Consider the following 22027-nt stretch of genomic DNA (forward strand, 5'->3'; position numbering starts at 1 on the left):
TAAGTTACATATGGCTGTACTGAAGTTAGAAGCCTAAAATGATTTAGCCCCTAAAACCCAGGATTGCCAAAAAGAAAACTCAAAACTTTGAGATCAAATTAAACATAGCCTACAACATCATTGCACTTAAAGTAAAAGTTTATCACCCAAATCAAAAAGTGTAAAGACCTCATTGTGACTTGGAGCATCTCCAGATATCCAATTATAACGAATCGGTTATCAGTAAAGATAATGTGAAGATACATCACAGAAATTTCGAGTGTTTGTCATGGAAATCATCTTAAAAGAACTCCATCCCATAGGAAATTCGCTTGCCGTGCCCAGTCGTCTGGTATATCTCTATCCAGGCTTTTCAAACTATCAGTACATGATTATCGCTAAACTAAATGACTCCTAGTTATGGAGATGGTCACCCATCACCATTAATAATAATAATAATACATACGATTTCTATAGCGCCGTTCTCCACTTTGATTGAATGCTCAAGGCGCTTTACAATTACATTTAACCCTGAGGACAGTTATGGTTTATCCTTTGCATAAAGGAAATTTATCTCATTCTGATTTAATTTCATAGTTGCTTAACGAATTATTGCTCAGTGACCTTTGGCCTTGTCAATAAGATTTTCATCCCCGTCATTTCACCCTTATTATCTATTCATATGATATTTTCTTTCATGAAAATTACATATTTTCATATAATATGCCAGGCTGATTTTATAATAGAATAGAATGACATAATTTGGCAGACTGTATATTGACATTACATTTAGCCTTGGTTTTTCATTATTTCACCAAATTTTGTATAAACCGAATAATATTTATAGGTCTACCTTCGGACCTTTCTGTGCATCAAGAGATAGCTGATAAAAAAAAAAAAATGATTGCTTTTGTGTGTTTGTTGTTTTGTTTGTTATTGTTTTTGTTGACATTTACTGGCCTTGACTCTGACAAATTTTGCCCGAATTCTAATCAGCGCGTCTTAATCTCGTGTAGCACATCAGTCAATTTTGAAATGATCTGTCCAAGATTTTAAACTGGTGAGGCGGGGATGAAATCTGGACTGACAACAAGCGGATACCCGAGAATTCCGTCGCCACCCCCCGCATAATATACTCAAGCCATCTGTTTTATTTTGTTCTTTCATATGGCATTTCTTCCCTCCACAGATCTTTCTTTCTGCATGTCTTTACTTTCTATCCATACACATATGTCTATCAACCCATACCCGAGAGATAGAAACAGAATCTGCAAAAAAAAGTGTATAGTATATAGCTGTAAAATCAGAACATTTGCGGCATTAAACTTTCGAGAATTGGAGACGACGGCCTTTCTCGAGGCTTTAAACTAAAACGAATTGCCGACCATTAAAAGATTTATACGAGTATATCATACTCACATTGTGTAGACAAAAACTTTCAATTTTGTGAATCTTGGCTCTAAGTGAAATTCGCCCAATTTTCATGCAAGCGAGATTTTTTTTTTTTCATTTTTTTTTCTTTTTAGAATAAGTGACAAACACAAACAAACAATATGTGATACCGGAAGTTAGTTTCATGACCCCAGCAGCTCTACTTTGGACGAACTTTTATATGCTGAAGGCCAACGAATCACATGTTGGGAAGGAAATAAGTCGGTCGGGTGATCGTGGGTGTGTTTCCTGATTTGGAATTTTCATCCCTGTGAAAACTGTGAAAGCAGAACAATGAAAACGCTCCATTGGTTTGTTAACAGCATGGACCTACAAATGTTAACAGCCAGAATATTATCGAGGTTGAGGCAGCGTAATTTATTTGATAGAAGAGCCTCAGTTTTTTACTATGAACTTTGGTTGATTAGCCTGTCTTTTTTTTCCTTAGGTTTGAGATGTGCACTCGTTTCTAGATCATCCAGGACTTTCTATCAAAAATCCATAATCATCATCCTTTACCTTAAACCACCGTGACAATGCTCACACACAATAATCTTGATGTATAAGTCTTGTTTTCTGTTTTTTGTTTTTGTTTTGTTTTGTTTTTTAATGGAGATGATTGTATATTTTACATTTTTGGCAAGAAGCAAGGATGTTTCTTGGAAAAATCGAAAAAGGTGAATCAAATGAAAACATAATCATTTGACCTTCACAGCCACACGTTACGTAATATCTGTGCCTGTCTATAGATGAGAATTTGACACTCAAATTACAATGTTGTTATCATGAATCTCTAAACTAGTTTTTCACTTTCGTGTAACGTTATATTGCTAAAGTGGTAAGGTGCGGGTGGCAGCAGTTTAAGGACGAAGAAAGTAACGTTAAATCTTTGGTCCAAAACTACCATCCCTTTTGCCATTGTTAAATAACATGACCTTATTCACGTCATTTTGGTTGATAAAAACATTCCACTACACAACTTGTCAAGTCACACTTATTCTCCTATCTCCTCGTGTAGCGTTAAGTAGTGGCTTTCTATTCGCCCGTTTCTTGAGGTCAATCAACTTTTCCGAACAACTTTCTCAGTCAGTGTCAATTCAAGTATCTCCTTTCACACAAACTTTATTTTTTAAACACATATACAGATATAAACACTATCGAATATACATCTATACGTATATCTCTCTCCCTCTCTCTCTCTCTCTCTCTCTCTCTTTATATATATATATATATATATATATATATATATATATATATATATATATATATATATATATATATATATATATATATATATATCATATGGTGTGGAGAGAGAGAGAGAGAGGCGGAGAGGAGATCTTTTGGGAAGGACTGACAGTGTTTTCAAGAAGTTCAGATGAAGATTGAATGTGCGAAAGTATAGGCCCTATGTATGAAGTGGAGATGTTTAGGAATTAGACACATTTAAGCCCTATACAAAATATCAAATAAGAAACTTAGAACACAAACACACACAAAACGAACAAAGATTCACGTGAGATGAGACAAAAATCACAGCTATAGCTGTTCACCGGTATGAGTACTGATATAATCCACACTCTGTCATGCGCTCATCGCTTTTCCTTATTTCAAGTAACTTTCCAGACCCAGTGTTCACACGTTCAACAACAATGGGTGAACTCTCGCTAGGGGTCGCGATGCGTTGTTGTCATCGTTTTGCTCGAGTTCAACAAACTTTTTTTTTCCCCACTTGGCATCAATCTGTGGCAAACGCTGTACTCCGGAAAGGTATTGTTGTTGCAGTTCTTTGCGACCCATTTCCGACACTTTCGTTTTTTCCTGGTCTGTTAGTCGGGTTACTTTCATGAGCAATTTTAGTAAGTAGCAGGTTACTTTTATTTTCTTTTTCACTTTGGTAATTAAGGGACATGTGAATTAAGGTTCAGAAAACACAAGTCTTGCCTGCATGGTATAATGGTAGAGACCCTGGCCTACATTATGTCCTTGCTCTGAAGAGACCACAACCCAGACTAAACCCACTTAATATCGACGTCCATGCAAATGATAAATTCAGCGAGAAAGGGCACAATTTTGAAGAGTATGCAACGCCACTTCGTCAACACCAATGTATCGTTAGAACGAGTGAGAAAAGTTAAGATTTCAATACCGACTTTCTTTTGTTTGATTTTTTCCAATTGATTCGAATTTTTCCCATCGTTCAGCGTGGGTGGTTCTGTCTTTATAATTGCTTATGTATACAAGAAATCTAAATTTTAAGTGGTATTTCAGTTTTGGAACAGGAGTTTCAGTCCCGAAATAGCGACAAAAAGAGGTATCATAATATATAGTACTACACATAACACAATGCAATCTATGTAGCACTACTTATAACTGTTTTCTCTCCGCACCACACTTCGCCCCCCCCCCCCGCCTCACTTTCTCTCTCATAACAATAACCATATTTCGTTTAGTGCTCCCTAGGCATGGTTTCATGTATTTCAAGATTAGCATCATCATGCACGCACATGTGTAACTCGGAAAAGTAAACGTGCCCTCCTTCTCCACGGCCCTTTAATCGCAATAATTCTTTGAACGGTTAATGCCCTGGAGAGCATACATTCTTATCAACTGCAAGCAGCTTTATACCGCCGAATTTCCCAATGCTTGCTAGTGGCGTATCTAGGGGTGGGGGGGGGGAGGGCAAGGGGGGCACGTGCCCCGGGCGCCACTCCTTGGGGGCGCAAAAAAAAAAACGAAAAAAAAAAACGAAGAAGAAGAAAAAAAAAGAAAAAAAAAACGAAGAAGAAGAAGAAAAAAAGAAAAGGAGAAGAAGAAGGAAAAAAAAAAACTCGCCCGGAAGGGGGGAGGGAGAATGGTGAGGAGGGGGGGGGGGGGCAGAAAACCAAATCAAACAAGATAAAAACAAAACATGATGATGACGCGGACAAAATGACAATGTTTATTGTGTTCACACAAAAATTCCATGTTCTGTGAGCTGAAATACAAAAATTTTCGGCTTGCTCGCTGCGCTCGCTCGCCAAAATTTAGATAAAAAAGAAGGTAAGAACAAAACGTGATGATGACAAAATGACAGTGTCTATTGTGTTCACACATGTCATTTTATATTTAGCAGGCAAAATGTTTCACGGAGCAGCGGCTGCAATTTCTTTCGTTCTGAAGCGATCGCCGATTGGATCAAAAGAAGACGCCAACGGTTTCGAACATACGGGGGGGGGGGGGGCTCAAAAAAAACCCCGAATCAAACAAGATAACAACAAAACGTAATGATGACGCGGAAATATACAAATTTCGGCTCACTCGCTCGTACTAATTTAGAGTATTTTTTCAAGTCCTCAGTTTGTTGGTATAAATGGTTATCTATAAGGCCGTCACTATATCTTGATTAGAATTGTAAGATTTGATAAAAAAAAATGACAAGAGTTTCATGATTTGTCAGCAGAAATACAAAAATTTTCGGCTCGCTCGCCAAAATTTGTAAAAAAAAAAGAGAAGATAAGAACAAAACGTGACGATGACGCGGACAAAATGATAATGTCTATTGTGTTCACTCATGTCATTTTATATTTAGCAGGAAAAATGTTACACGGAGCAGCGACTGCAATTTCATTCGTTCAGAAGCGATCGCCGATTGGATCAAAAGAGGACGCCAACGGTTTCGAACATACGGGGGAGGGGGCGCAAAAAAAAATCAAAAAAGATAAGAAAAAAACGTAATGATGACGCAGAAATATACAAATTTCGGCTCACTCGCTCGTACTAATTTAGAGTATTTTTTCAAGTCCTCAGTTTGTTGGTATAAATCGTTATCTATAAGGTCGTCACTATAATTGTGAGATTTAATAAGCAAAAATGACAAGAATTCCATGTTTTTTAAGCTGAAATACAAAAATTTTCAGCTCGCTCGCTGAGCTCGCTCGCCAAAATCTATCAAAATTCATTACATTTAAATCACCCTCAAAAGATCCCTTTTAAGTGCTTGAAAAAGCATCATGTTGACTTTGTTTAAAGTCCCTACCGGGATGGTGTTGGGGTTGAACACTTTTTCAGAAATTAGGGTCGCAATTTTCGTGCTTGCCCCGGGCGCCGTTTTCCCTAGATACGCCACTGTTGCTAAACAAATGAAATGCTATGATGAGTAATTGACAAAGCGTTTGAAGAGACTATAAAATTTCAGACCTTTGAATCAGGTTTTTATTATAATAACAACAATCAATATTGAAGCATAGAAAGCAGTGAATAAAGGTTAGGCAAGCTTTTGGATTGAGGTCGATTTTGAAGTTCACTGCAGGCCAGCCGCGATGGACAAGCCCTCGCGGGAACAATATCCTACACTATACAAATCTACTCAACATCAGAGCCGTCGCCGAGTCAAGAGTAGTGCAAAGACACTGTATGAAAATCGCCATTATGATTCTTTAGGGCCAGCTGTTATTGGCACAGGAATATAGCCCTTACAATTTTACATTCACGGGTATTGCTTGTGATTAGTCTTGCTTTTACCCTACCAAAGGGGATTCTGCCTTTTTTTGCATGTACGTGATTTTATTATTCTGTACCACTGACATTGAACATTGTTTGCACACTGCGATTGTCGTCGAGTTAGATATAGCTACAAACGTTTTAGTACGACAGACTTTGTTCTTCCACCGTCTGCAAGTACGCCAACATGCACTTTAAGCATGTCTATTGCCCTCGTTCATTTTAGTCCGTTTGCTCTTCATCTCAGAGAGATAAGATGACAGAACAGTCGAGCAGGGCTAATCGTGAGGTCCCGTTTGAGCCGCTCTCCATTTCTCTAGATTCGATCGCGAAGACATCGCCCTGATTCCTGCTGCTGCAAACCAGTCAACCATTGTTGAATAACGAAATCCCAGTTGTTCCAGGGAGAAAGAACATCCTCTTCCGCGAAGAGCTACAAAGGTATTCACGGGCTTCACGCATTCCCCGATCGGTTGGTCGATGCGACAAAAGTTTGCCGACCCCAAATCTGCTGTACATGGGCTGATTGTTGACATTTTTGACCCGCAAGCAGGGAAGAGCTTGAGCTGCGGTTTCTAGGTACTCGGCAGCCGAGCAGCACGTGTGATCCAGCTGATCACAACACAAGAGCAGACGATTTTGTACACTGCGCGCGTTTGCGTCCGAATCAAACCCCGCGCTCGCATTGTGTGTTGGCTGGTTGGTGTTATATGATGCTTTGGCAAACAACTGGATGTATTCGTGCTCTGTTTGGTCTCTCGCGGAGGAGGATGTCAGGCAAACGGCTGCTGATCGGGGTGCTGTGCACCGTATGTGTGACATTAGGTCTGTATCTGAAGTTCTTCAACCATGAATCGGCCGAAGACCTGCTGGCAGCTAACCGAATGGAGCAGAAGGCCCAGCCTATCGAGGCCAAACCCAGATTTCATCATTTCAAGGCACACAAAGTCATCGCATCAGCGGAGGATGAGAACCAAGGAGTGAACGTTGGCAAAGATGACTTGATAAATACGATCAAGGAAAGGACAACGAAGGAACCAGCAAAGGCAGAGAGCGACAAGATTAAGCAAATGGTAGATGTGGGTGATGATGCAGATGCAGATGTAAATGCCATCAAAGAAGAAGACAATGGTGAGGTAGAGAATGCCGCGCAAGCCAACAAGCAAAGCGTGGGCGCGGCAGACCAGGAGGAGAAGGTACCTATTGTAGATGTTGAGAAGGAAGACGGGGATGACGAGAAGTTACGTGATGCAGGTGGCAATGGTGGAGAACGCACGGAGGATGGAGATGGGGAGGTGGAGGCTGGAGAGGGAGATGGAGTACGTCACAATGGGCGTGGTCGTCATGGTATCAAGTTCTTTGACTGGGATAAGTGGGTGAAAGACAACGACTTCGTGGAGCTAGGCAACATCTGGGCGTATTGTGGTAGGTATTATCACGGATAAAGAACAACAAAAATGCATTTGTTTGTATTTCGTTTTCACAGATTTTTCTATTTCACATTTCGAAATAATCAAATAGACGTGGAATTCGATCATTTTGACTTATCAATCACTCCTGAGCAATCACTAAGTACACTCGTAATATAAAACTATTCTCTCCCACTCCCTTGTACAGACGTTCTTTTAGTTGACCACATTTTTTTTTAATAATTCAGTAGAAATTGAATGCACATGACTTATCAGTCATTCAAGAGCACAATCAGGAAGTACATGGTAAGACCCAACTGTCCTCTCCTACTTCCTGGAGATGCTCTTGGTCTCTTCTTTACATCGTCGCTGTAGGGTCATACAACACCTCAAGGCACTCAAAATCGCATGTTGGGATTACGGTTAACCAAGGTCCAAGGAGGTATCACACTATAAACCTCCTTATGAAGATAACGATATCCTTATAGCGCATCCTGATGGGGTGTGGATGGCGAATCTTTCGACACCAATCATGAAAAGTTCCCATTTTATGCGATAGTTTCATCGCTACTCTCACTTGCAATGAAAATCTCTATAAGCGACCCCCGTAGAGTCACGGGTATCATGAGCATTAACGTCAAAGTTGTTGACAAACTTTACGGAGTACTGAACTAGACGCCGGACCGTGTTAATGAGTAATTCGAAGGCGCTTGGTGAGTGTACAGGGTCAAGGCATCCTAAACGTCTCTCTGAAAACAGCGAGCCGTAGCATTATATTCAAATTGGGCCGAATCAGTGAGGCATGCACGTCCTAATCTTGTGGCCCCCGACGGAGTTGTGTTTATGCCTCATAATGAGCATTTTGGTGAATAATGTAGGCCCTATTCTATTGTATGGTAATACGACGTTCATCAGTAGTGTAGTGGACCATTGTGAAGACCAATAAACCTGAAGCAGTAGAGGGGGGAGAGGGAGAGAGACCAAGGGGTTGGGGTGAGGGAGCTACGGCTTGCACAATATGATTGAATAAAGTATCATGCTGCATTCAACATTGAAAAGAAAACTGCTATACCCATTCGCGAAAAGACAATCATCATGGTGCATGTTTAAAGTTTCGCAACTATCAAGAGGGCATTCAGAGCAGTCATACATGGAGTGGTCAGGAAAACATCAATTACGGTAGCTCGGCCATGGATTAGAAAATAGTTACTCGCGTCAAGATGTGCCGGTCATCAACACTTAACCCAGGCTTCGTTCAAGACTTTTAGCCGCCTCTCACCAAATTATATAATGGCGGTCAGTTCTTGGCATGAAAACACTATATAATGTCTGCCGTGAGTGAAGGCAACCTCTTTGACCACCGCACGATGAAGAAGGAAACTACTGTATGTTATTTATATCAATACCTCACAAAATACTTGAAGATGACAAAATAGAGTGGAAAAGGTTCCACGTTTCGGAGAGACAGCCTTTAAGTGAGGCTAAACGATAAAACGAAGCATGAATATTAAAGACTCGAACATGAATCACAGGCCTGGCAAATATACTAATTTTAGCACCCTTGTCTCAAGCTCATTAAGAATGATGCCCCTCTGTCGCGTTAGTTGTTTACTTTCCAAACTATCTGCCCTTTAAACATTAAGTCTCGGGTGGAATATATGTATATATATATATATAGAGAGAGAGAGAGAGATAATTATATACTATATATATATATATATATATATATATATATATATATATATGTATATATATATCTCACATCCATACCACTTCATCCTGCTAGGGTTTAACATGACAAAGAGATGATGAAGCGTCATCTTCTGTTGTCTTCTCTTGCATATTTTCTCAGATCCTTGAGCTGACATTGTCTGCCGGCCTTATTCAACATCCGTTTAGCGTAGAACTTTATCCGTTATTCAATCTAAATGTCATGCTTCATTTTAGTGACTGGGCTTCTATATTTATAAGATGCATACTCGGAGAAAATCTGTGGTAATTTCATCAAGTTCACTATAATTAGCAATACGCTTCAGAGGGGAGCTATTGTTACCATGGAGATTCATGTGTACGTTATTTCAACATAAATGTGCGCCCCGTGTGATGATTATAAGAGATGTGTCTTATTTTGTTTTGCTTCGATATGAGCGACTGACTCTTCCATAAACATTTAAATATGAAGCGAAATTATATATTCTACACTATACTTCATATACTGCTTGTATAAAATGGAGATATGCAGTTGCCATTTGAGACACTTGACATGAAACAAAACCCCGGATGGCCTCACAAACGCCTATTGTACTGCCAACACTAGCACTCAATAATCGGCATGTCTTTCCAATACAGATTAAAACCTTTAAGATTATGAGCCTCATTTGAGTTGTAAATCGTTTATTGTATATTGATGAAAACTAACTTTATTTGAGTTGATGCTGATAAAATGTGGGTAATATTGAAGATAGGATTATGATATAAAATTAAAGGGTCTAGGGCAATTACCCCCTGGGCAATTACCCCGCACCCTTCCCCTGGCCCTAATCCTAATCCTAATCCTGAACCTAACCCTAACCCTATCCCAAACTCCTAACCCTAAACCTAACCCTAACCCTAATCTTTACTCTTACCTTACCACTAACCAGTAATTGGCCGGGGGTAATTGCCCTCCGGGGGTAATTGCCCGGATACGAAAATTAAATAGCTATTACTTTGTTCAGTAACCATACTTCCCTTAAACCATCACCTATATCACTTCCACGTGCACCACGCTTACGCTGCTTTCGTAATTGAAGTTTGTCGTGTAACAATAATTGATTTGGTTTTGTTCTTTATCAGTCATCTTGGTTGCAGTGAAATTATCTTGATTTCTGTACAGTGAAACAATACGTGTTCACAGAATTATAGTACAACCATCTACTGTTTATGTTTTAAACTTATATATTTCAGGTTTTAACCTGTTGAATAGAGTAAAACAAAGCGAACAGAACGCTAAAAGTTTCGTTAAAAAACGGGAATGAAATGAGAAATTAAGCTACGAGAATTTTCAGTTTCACACAGGCACGTCTTCACCAGATAGTGATATGCAATGGGCTTTAACCATATATACATACAAGGGGAAAGAGTTGATGATGTCGTAAGTCGATCACCGCACAACTCTCCCTTAGTTTGTTTGTCTCTTTGTTAATGTTCACTTTTTCACAATATTATATAGACTTTTTTTGGTCGATAATCTGTACAGTAAGACTAGTGACATAACCCCTTTTTCCCCGTGTAAGTCGTCCGCAGTTTCTGGACCATACTCATTACAATACTACACAATGACTTTGCGAGAAGGCTACGCAACTTGTTCTCCTTGATTTCATGTCAGGTAGGAAGTTTAGTGAAGATTTGGGTACAGCCAAAATGAGAGACGTGGGGGAGTTTTCCGTGTGTCACGGGTCGCGGCCTACATCGCTATGCGGTGAAAACATGTGAAACTTTAACCTTTCATAACAGCCGTATTTCATCTTTGATTCTGATGAAACTTCTACCATGGGCCCTTTGCCTGGTGGGGGACTCTGTCTACATTAGTATTAAAGCCAGTTCATTGTGTCGAATTCTGTATACTTGTTTGTTCTATAACGTGTTTAACACAATAATTGGCTAACAAATGGAGGAAACCGAATCTCTCCCCTGTATTTCAGATGATGAGGACCCTCCCGTCGTGGGGAAAGTCCTTCTCTTGCCCGATGAGGATAATGGAGGTCTAAAGAACGTCATCATCTTCAACACCACTCTAGGTAAGAATATTAGTGTTACCCATATTATGTTTGCCTCATCCCTGTCCTGTGAGAGGTTCTGAGATCCCCCTCTATAATTTTCTTTTCACAGGACTCAATTTTGCCGCCGATGACCAAAAGGTAGACGTTATCATAGTGTGATTATGAAGACTGAAGAGTGATAATTATTGTCTTTCAGTTCAATTCATTTATTTTCATACTTCTCGTATATGAATATTACATCAGAAATAATAATACATTTTCTTTTACCTTGTAAACAATGTGCAAAAACAAACAATGGACATGGTAATAACACATCAATTGTAATGATAACTGGTCGAAATCAAAATGGGGTTGAACAAAGTAGTCTTTAAGACTACAAGTAAGAAAACGCATAATGATATACTCTTTGGCCCGAATTCTCAAAGCTGTAATAACTATTCCGCGGAATAGTTATTCCGGGGAATAAGTTACATGTATTCCACCTGTGAGAATAAAAGCCTCCGGGGAATAAATCGCGTCATTTTACGTCACGAGGGCCTGATTTGCATAAGAGGCGTAATAAATTGGCGGAATACTAGTAAGCGGTGTAATAAAGTTATTCCACCTTTGAGAATTCGGGCCCATGACGCCACTCTATAAGGCCAAAACACTTCAGACTCGCATCATTGCAAACACCACTGCAAGTGGCATTGACATTATGAGCAGTAATTTCATCGCTGATGATTGATGGTTATGGCAGAATAATGCATTCACGCAACTACTGAGTTGGAATACATTCACACACGTGCGCTCCATCGTAAAACATGATCTGATGAATGAAAAAAAAAAAAAGTTGTCGTAATATAAATCATGAATAGATTAGTTTAATCCCCTCCCATAAAAAAAGAAATCGATTTCTGATGCGCAGATTTTCACACATGACCTGTAACACGAATGATCAATTTAATGTTTCGTTCCGCAAAAATTAGGCTATAGATGGTACGATGTCACACCCATGCGTTCGTGGGAGGAAAGGACATAGATTTTCATCTTCATATTATCGTTATCCGTGTTGTAAAAGCACTCTTAATCTTCTAGCAATTGAAACAATCATGTTCTGTTCACGTGAGGTCATTCAACAAGGTGTCTGTGGGTTATAGCGGGTTGACGTTTGTTAACAAGAAGTATCAAGGATCAACAGAGACAGAGATAAGACAAGATAATGGAGTGCCAGACGATCGGCCCATCGTGAAAGGAAAGGTCACCCATTAATCGGTTTAGTTCAGTCGGAGATTTAGCAGGATTAGGAGCCTCTTCCATGAAATAATGGCTACCATTGATATCTCAGTGTATGGAGATAGCTCAATGAATATGCGGTTGAAATATGGGGTAACAATGATTTATTCTTCTACAGATGTGCCCTCAGCATTTTCAAATTGACCGCATGTTACTTGTAATCATATTATATTCATATTTGCTGGAAATAGATGCCATTGAACTTGAACTTGAACTTGAATGACGAATGCTGACAGTTTAAGATAAATGGTTACAAATTTACACTGAAAGTCAAAGAGCGCTATTATAATAAAGCTGGTATGGTTCCACTGCAGTATATTCGTATCAATCAACTCTTCGATTTTTTGAGAGTGCAGTTGTTGGAACGGTACAAAGTTCATGACATTTACATCGTATTTTAAACTTCCCAAATATAGGTTGAGAATGGGTTGGATTATATTTGGATTCTCCGTTTATACTACACAGGTAACCAACAGGTCAGTATCACTTGGCTGAATCGACGTCTCTTTTCGCACTTCAATGTATGAAATGCATGGTCAGAGTAACCGAAGAACCCCTTTCATACACCAAACGTCCTATTGGCAAATTAACACATGAAAGGATGATGGGATTCATGTGAACCCAGATTTTCTTCACCTCACTACTAGTAGATGTGTGAAAGAAAATAAAAGAAAAGAAAATTGGAGCAAATCAAAAAATGACCCGATTCCGTTCTCCCCATGAGTGGTCAATGACATGCATTGGAGTGATTAGGTTGTCCATGAAGGGCGTGTAAATTGTTGACTCTATGCCATTCTAACGTCATTCCTGTAATAATCTATAGTGGAAATAATAGCCCCGCTTAGATTTCCAACTGTAAAGCTTAGGGCAAGTTTCCGACAATAACGCTTTTCTCTTAAATGTCTTTCAACAGTATATTTAGCACATAAAGAGATACGTAGCACTATATCATTATTATGGCGATTCTCATCATCAGAAAGCTGTATGCAACATGAAATAGAAAAAAGTAGCATATTTCCATGATGATATTATCAGGCAATAAAACAGGAGGATCGGCCACAAAATTTTAGATGTAGACAGACAGATATGATAGATGTATAGACGGATGGATGGGCGTAATGTAGATAGATGGATGTATAACATAGATACATGGGTAGAAAATTGATTTGTTTTTTAATCAGTCAAGGGATGCTATAATGTAATATAACACCTCTTGACATATTGGCAGTATCGTCAACAGGAAACATGGAGATGCATGGGAACGACCACAGTGTACAATAATAACTAGTTTTTCATTATACATTATGTATATACCTACAGAGTACATCCTTGCTTCTCTATAGCTCAAGGAAATAGTGACTGTGTGAATGGATTTGAATGAGGGTCACTGTACTATTAGAACCATCGCATACACGATGTGCCTAAATTATGATGCCACCTTCTCTCTCCCTCTCTCTCTCTCTCTCTCTCTCTCTTTGTGTGTGTGATAAGACTTGTTTTGCAGTTTTCATTCCGATCTGGTAACGTCATTACCGCACCGCCAACCCGCGTTCACGCTTTTACCATCCAAAATTTGTTTTGACAAATGCACTATGATTGTGATCATGACTGATTATTTTCACTGCGTGAATAGTTTTAGAATTAAATTGGTAATGATACTGATAATAGGCATCATTATCGTCATTGTTTTTTATATTTTATGTTTTATAGAGCCTTTTCACCATGAGATATGAGCAGTGCTCAAAGTGCGTTACTGGGCATTATTATCCCAGTCCTCTCTGCATGGAATCAATTGGAACATATATATATATATATATATATATATATATATATATATATATATATGTATATATATATATATATATATATATATATATATATATATATATATATATGTATATATATATACACGTACATATACGTCTTTACAGTCTTTCCTTCGTTTTGTCCTTAATTATCATCAACCAAACAGTTCTAGTATCTAATCACCCTTTCCAAGTGCACCTCAAATTTAACTTGACACTGTTGGCATTCACAACACTTTTTCTGAAGTAACATCCCTATACCTCTTGAAACAATAGCCAATGTTAGAAAAAAAAATGTTGCGAACATAGATTCATGATTACTATGTGATTTAGTGTGGACATGACATGAGCTATCCTATGACAAAGATGATAAAAGCTTTCTAATCAAGGCTTGCTTTCGCTGATCCCCCTCCCCATATTTCTTTCCAGAATACGATGTTGTCATGGGAAAAGCCGAGGTGAGCATCGAGTACAACAAAATGCATTTCTATGGCAACACGTTTGACTTCGGAGACTTAGAAACCGAGGGGGATTTCTTCAAGTGTCCCATAGCGAAAGGTATGTGCTATACAATCGAATTTTCGCATTGATAACTTCCAATATGATAAAACTGTCTGAATGCTATTTCAGGGTCTTAAAATAAAACACCTTAGCTTTATTTCGCAGAAAGTCCCATTCGATTTGGTTTAGTGGTCACAGAGAAATGTTAATCGTTGTAAAGCATGTCATGGGTCTGATTCTTTGGAGTTAAGCACAAAAAGGATGCTCTTGGAACTGCATATTTAATAAGTAAACACAATGGACAGAACTTGGAGGGAAGGAATTCCTGACATGCTCTACGAAAAACCTCATTTCTCTTTGACCACTGAACCAAATCGGATGAGGTTTTCGGTAAGATGTGGGTAATAAGTTATAGTTTCATACCCTGAAACTGTACAATATTTGGATTTATTCACTATTTTTAAAGTTATCATTGCAGGGGGTCCCACTATTTATATATATATATATATATATATATATATATATTTTTTTTTTTTTTTTGGGGGGGGGGGGCATACGGTATAATACCTACTGTCTCTTTGCCCTCTTATCATTCAAACTCACTTTTCTAATGAGAAAGCATCACCAATGAATGATAGTCCTAGCTTTTGATTAAAGCCGGGACAATCCCAAGTACAGATAACTATAACGGTGACTGAACATTATTAATGCGAGCAAGCTTTCAAAAGCCCCAAGTTGAATTTCAAATGGCGACCTTGTGTTGTTTCTCTATTCGATCGTATGAGTTGTTTTCTTAATGTTTTTCGTGTTATTATTCATAACCTTGTTTTCCCCATCACTGCAAATAGGCCAAGGACTCAAGTTTCCTGATTTTTATTTCTATTTTTGTAAACGGAAGTAGCAAAATTTGACATGAGCCTCCGTGCTGTTACAGTAAAAACAATTAGGAAATGGAAGGTCATTGTATACTACAATCTGTATTCCCATTTTCACCGGTAATTGTTCGCTTTTGTCCATAATCACATCTGTACAATCAAATGATTTCACTTTTGTATACTTAGATGACATGTCAGTGCTATTGTGAAGAAAAAATGAAGAGCAAGATGCGATTGAAGTGAAATTCCACACGATATTCAAGTTGAAGTTAGTTTTATTTCTACAGAAGAAAATCTGAAATAAAAACTTTTATAAGACACTGGTACTAATCGCTGTCATACCCACATACTCAAATTGGCAGAAGTGATGATGACATCATCTTACAAATATCCCATGGAATCTGCACTAATCTTCATTTAATTTTGATAATTTTGATATGAAATCAATAAGAAAAATGAAGCTTTCTTTAAAGGAACCACTTGAGTTACTCCTGATGTATAATGTATCATTAAAATCCTATGATAATACCGTGATCAAGTGTGTTTGTGAAATAGTAATCTCTAACTATATATAATCCTTTTCTTCACTTTCGCAGGAGATCAGTACTATGTAAGAGAGCAGCATCTGTCTGCATTAGTTCCCAAGGTAGGTCACATAATTTTCTGTTTATATTCACGTCCATGATTTACAAAACAGGAGCGCAATCTTCTTATAATCTGCATGTACTACGACAAAGATATCTGTTTTCTCGTGGTTTTTTTTTTCTTTTAATAGAGGGAGAGAACACACAGAGATAAAGGGACTTGTTTTACACGTTGTTCTAAAGCAATTAACGCACAATGTCATGTGTATAGGGCCTACATATGGAAAATGGAGAACAGGCTAGGGTCGGTGACCCCGAAGGAAAACATAAAGTATATTGCATCCTCAACGTGATTACAAAAACAGCCAATAGCAACTGGTATCCGTTTGTGTCCAGTGGTGATGCATGTTTGAACACGATTATAGGCCTACATAAAATATAAGGGATACTACCCCACGATACTTGGTAACATGTTCAAGTGTATATAATAGTGCACGTTAATATGTCCCATTCATCTTCCGCGCTCAATAATTAACTCAGTATTTTTCTCAGATATTTCATTTTCCGATCAATAAACCTTCGGAATAACGAACCTTATTATTTCGTTTCAGATTGACAAGCTCTCGGAATAACGAACCTTTTTCTTTAATTTACAGATTAATGAACCTTCGAAATAGCGAACCTTTGAAATAACTCCACACACACACACACACACACACACACACAAATAATTAATGTTAGGATCAACAAACCCTTTTTCATTTCGGATTTATGAGAACATTAAGGTATAGGGAATTTCTGTGTTAACGAACATTCGGAATATTCTGCGACTCTGAACTTCATGATCAGTACTTCACTTTGTCCAAGTTCTACATACACTTGTAATTACTATCGGTAATTCTCTGTTCATTTGTAGTAGTACGCGAAAAAAAATACTACCCAATTGTTGCTTTCTTTTTGTTAAGGACTACCTCTGTGAAACGATCCCATTGTGCTATTAAAACATTATGGAGTAATACTGCGTTGTATTCTAAAGACAAGTGCAATAGTGTACTGCCCTTCACGAAGACCACTTAAGGTTCAACATGACTTCGTGACCTGTGAACACGTGGTGTACATGATAATCGTGTCCCTCATTTCGCTAACTCTCCACCCTATCATGGGTAGAGATTAGGTCCATGCGAACTTTGCTATTTGCACATTGTTTTTGTTTCAATTGTTTCTTCAATCGAGGTCTTGAGGCATGCGGGGAACAGCTAATTTTACAAAAATCGGTTTTATTTTTACGAGTATGCCGAAATTACATAAGTTTCCCGAAGAATCTACTCTATAATCCGGCACTCTCTCTTTTCTCTGCTTTTTTTCAGTCGAACCTCTGAAGAGAATTGTTGGGACATGCATTTGAAAAACAAAGGAGAACATCAAGACTTAAGTCTGGTCGTTTGTTCGTTTGTTTGTTTTTGACGTCAATTGTCTGCAATCACAGCACCGGGCAAACTAAGAAAAGGTTACATGGGTGCAATGGTCAGTGGTAGATACTCTATGTATTCTTATATGTTTGAAGGGGGCAAAGTGCCCCATCTACCCATCCTCGTTAACTAAAAGGTGCAAAACAGTCACCATGCCACCACTTGGTGACCAAGTTCTCTGCATAACGAACCAACAAGGATTCATGTTTATTCCTCATCATCATTCTGCTCTTCGATTTTCTCCTCGTTGTTAAAGTTATCATATTGTTGTATCCAATGTCATTATCGTTATCATAATCATTTCTATTAACGGTTATTTTTATCTTTTTTTTTTGTTCAATCAATGATATTTATGCAGGGAACTTTCTACGGAGAGGCTCGACTTATTGACCAAAACGACAAGGTAATCCTCTGTTCTTCGATGACCATGACAATGAAATGAGAGGATATCAAGATTCTTCCCCTCACCTTCCTTCTCTAGCGATCATCATGGCCGCTGACCTACCCTAGTGTGGGCCGTCCAGTAATCGTGATCACATTATACTGTACCAGCAAGTCGCCGGGGATGAAGAGGAGTTGACTGGTAATGACTGACTTCATCACGTGCAATACAGAGACCTGGAGTATGGTGTTACGTCATTGTCCTTGATGTTGCAAACTGTTACATAATGACCTCACAACATATTGCACTATGGTGACGGCTGTGAAGGTGACTTTCCAACACAGCGCGTGTAAGATCGCTCTGCAAACCATTAGTTTGGGTCAACTCTTACGAGCAGTTTTCATGTATAAAAAAAAAAAATAAAAAAAAAAAATAAAAAAAAAAATAAAAAATCGTGTATCAAGCATCAACGTGCGCCCGGTACAAAAATGGAGAGTAGTGGGGCAGTTCTGCGAGATTGATTGGGAGATGTAACCAGGAAAGCGCCCTCTTCGTTTTGATCGTCAGCTGAAGGAAGACGCATTTAATTTCCCCTTCATCAAACGAGCGACCATGCTCGCAAACATTTTCTTGCCTATTCGCGGGTTTTTGAAAACATTTGCCAAAGTTTTGAGGGAAAGTTATTGTGGACTGTTGATATCCTGCCGTATAGTAGTTACTATTCATATAACGTATTATCTTACCTATGTTCTAATGACTTTTGTTGCCTGTTGTTTCGTTTGTTTTCGATAATATCGCCAAGGAGGAATGCCCCTATTGTGTCCCGTAGAGCAAACTTTCCGAATGTGTGGCTAAAAGCCATACACCATACTAATGAGAGTATTTGAATACTAGGGCCTACATAATCAGCACATAATGTTATATAGCAGACATTGGTGATTTTTCAAAAGAAATTAATAAAGTCTTCTTTAGTTTTCTTTCTGTCGTGATCAAATTACCTTAGACAATCATCGACAACGTTCACCATTGACCTTGACCTTGGCACCCTATATCTTGAAAATGTTCCGCGGCCCCTGTGTCTAATAATTTCTTCATAAGATAGTTCATATTTACATTGGATGAAAACAGAATGCATGTATATATTGTTGTAACTGAAAATGAAAACACGGATCAAGGAATCTACTTGTGACGCATTTGAACAACTGGAAACTCACAACTGCAAGAGCCTCTGACGGAATATTGGACGCCCTTAGCATACAGCATTCAAGCATTTTACTATCACCGCCGTTTTATGCGTCCGGCCGAAGGGTGGCCGAGATCTTATGCTTTTGACTTGCCCGTCCGTCCGTCCGTCCTACATTTTTTTTTTTTAATCGATTTGAGGATAACTATTCTCGGTGAACTTTCTCGGTCCATTGTCTTGGTCCATGTATGCTATACATCAGGTGTAGATGCAGTGCTTGGAATTTGGACAATAGCCTTTAGGTTTGACGTCAAAGGACACTGACCTTTTGGCTTGAAATGATAAATACATGTATGTATTTGCAGTCAGAAATGTCCAGTGGAAATGTAATTTTGGTCGAAGTGAATTTTTGGTAGAAGTGAACAGAAATTAGTACAGTGTATTAGCCTTATTCTACTAACATTGTGGATGTGTATAAAAGTAAAATATCAAGGTAAAGGTCATTGCACTTAAAAAAATAATTCATTCAATTTCCAATCCTGTTGCTACTCCATTGTGCACCATGTGTTCAAAGCTGGGTGAGCTATATGCATAGTCGTGCTCACAAAGAGCGTGCAAAGAACTGCAGACTTTCAAGATGAATACATTTATTACATTATTCATACCTTTATTAACTGTGAAATTTTCACTAATAAAAGTGGAAGGCAACAGAGTCAATTCATACTCATGATGTAATGAGTTTATCTACATATCCCACCTCTCAATAAACTCATGTTGTCAACTTACAAGTACTATAATACAGACATCAACAAAGTATGTGTTGTAAAATCGATGCTTATTCAAACCTCTACCGCATACAGTACCTCATTTTTTTCTTATTATGTACAAAGTTGTTAAACGGTATAACCATAGCGATATTGCTCATTTGCTGTCAAGAATACAAAGTACTTTTGTTGAGGAAGATTGATCCACATTTATTGCTAAAAAAAAAAGAAAAACTTGTACATGTACCAAATTTGGTATTTTTGTTTTTCCAAGATGTTTTTCCAAGACACAGCAGAGGTTATTATTGCATTGCAGGGTAAGTGCAGTGACAACAGAAGCTGCAACTTGGATGTTGAAATGTCACGTAATATACTACATACCAGTATTATCTTAATGTTGTAAATTGCTCAAAGTGTTCTTCTTCTTTTTTTAACTGTAAAGTGTACATATGCGATAGGATTTTTTTAAATCATATAACTTGTCATACATCTAATAAGAGATTGTATTTTGTGATATGTTTGATTTGAGTGAAAATTAAAACTAAATTGAGAGTAAATTTATATGATGGAATGTATCAAACTGTTAAAAAGGGAAATAAAAAAAAAGATGTCCATAATACGGTAGTTCTTGTCTTTCCTAAAGTGTTTTCTGATCATAATCTATTATACACACCAATGATTTGGATCACCATAAAATGGAATCTTCTAGTGACAAATACATAACATAACATCTCCTGCTACATTACATATACGTATGCGACATGGACAAGATTTTTTTTTTTTGAATGAATCATCAAATAAAAGAACACTGACCTAAATAACTTAACTCGTGACAATGCTGCCAATAGCTTCACAAACTGCATGGGAGTTTCTTAAATGTTTGACCGTTTCAAAGTAGCTTGTCTCTCTGTGAGTATACACCCAAGTCAAATAATCGCCTAAGGTTTTTTCAAGTCATCTTCTCTTTATATTCTATTGGCTTTAATCCCTTTACAAGTCGAATTTTCTTTAAGTCAAAGCTATTTCTGCAGTCCAAGTAGATTCGACTTAAGCAAGGTTGACTGTATGTAGATGCAAACTGACTACTATTATGTCAGATTACATGGCATGAAAAAAGGAACTTAAGTGTATTCTCACATTCATACCATTATCACAATCTGCACTTTACTATTGTCAATACCTTTGTAGATTCAATTTAAATTGTTATAATGAAAACCGTACATCAAATGTTAATTTCATTCAGGCCAAATTCAAGCGTGCTTGGCCTCAACATTGTATTTTCTTAACACTGATGCAAAACATACTTGGAAATCACACAATATTTTGGAAAATCAGGCTACAGTGTACTCTGTTCACCAATGCTGCCACGTTTGAAAACACATGCAAGGCAAATGAATTGAATACCACTGAAAAGTAGATAAATTCTTGACTTTTCATTCAGTAAAAACCTTCAGCAAGCACGATACCCACTTCCGTAGCCCTCTGCTCATATTTTATATGTCGGTCAATAAGAATACAACATTAACAACAGGAAATACTATTAAAAGTGCATTTAAAAGGTGTCTATGAAGCATTATTAAGTTGAAGATTGAATTGAAATAGAGACAACATAGCTTTGGAAAATTACTTCTGAACACTTTCCTCAGTCTTCACAGAAGTCTAATAGCATACTCTGAATAATAATGAAAAAACATATCATATCATGTAATACGATTTTCTGTTTGTATTTTATGTCAACTTGTATTGTATATTGAATTGCCAAATAAACAATAATAATAATAATAATAATAATAAACAAAACATGGAGCTCTAGTGCATTGTCCTTGCAAAAACGATGTATTGAAATAAAGTTATAATATTCAACACGTGAGAGTCTGTTGAACATCTTGTAACAGATAATTCAAAGCAGTACCATGGGCATCTGACGTCCATCACTCAAAGTTTGATGCTGTTTCAACAAAGTTTAGTAGATTTGAATGGTGAAAGCCTGCTTTCCATCTATGACAATGGGAACCAATACAAAATGTATTATATAATGAACCAATACAAAATGTATTATATAATGAACCAATTGAAACACGCAGAAGAGCACATAGCTAAAGAGGAAAACAATGTTTACAATGATAA

General features: G+C 37.8%; 1 protein-coding gene across 1 annotated transcript; it reads left to right on the forward strand.

Annotated features, from left to right (window-relative positions):
• The first annotated feature begins 6621 nt into the window (after positions 1 to 6621).
• On the forward strand, positions 6622 to 20182 carry LOC140233510 (uncharacterized). The gene is made up of 5 exons (XM_072313629.1): positions 6622 to 7317; positions 10985 to 11080; positions 14572 to 14700; positions 16115 to 16164; positions 17930 to 20182. Exons 1-5 carry the CDS (start codon positions 6663 to 6665, stop codon positions 18011 to 18013), a joined length of 1014 nt encoding a protein of 337 aa, XP_072169730.1. The 5' UTR covers positions 6622 to 6662; the 3' UTR covers positions 18014 to 20182.
• Positions 20183 to 22027: the final 1845 nt, after the last annotated feature.

The sequence above is a fragment of the Diadema setosum genome, chromosome 9, assembly GCF_964275005.1.
Source record: "Diadema setosum chromosome 9, eeDiaSeto1, whole genome shotgun sequence".
NCBI classification, from domain to species: domain Eukaryota; kingdom Metazoa; phylum Echinodermata; class Echinoidea; order Diadematoida; family Diadematidae; genus Diadema; species Diadema setosum.

Excerpts from the sequence above, each read along its gene's own strand:
- LOC140233510 (XM_072313629.1), top strand. The coding sequence starts at position 6,663 with ATGTCAGGCAAACGGCTGCTGATCGGGGTGCTGTGCACCGTATGTGTG. Across the intron at positions 11,081-14,571 it reads CATCTTCAACACCACTCTAG|AATACGATGTTGTCATGGGA; the intron begins GTAAGAATATTA and ends ATTTCTTTCCAG. Across the intron at positions 14,701-16,114 it reads CAAGTGTCCCATAGCGAAAG|GAGATCAGTACTATGTAAGA; the intron begins GTATGTGCTATA and ends TCACTTTCGCAG.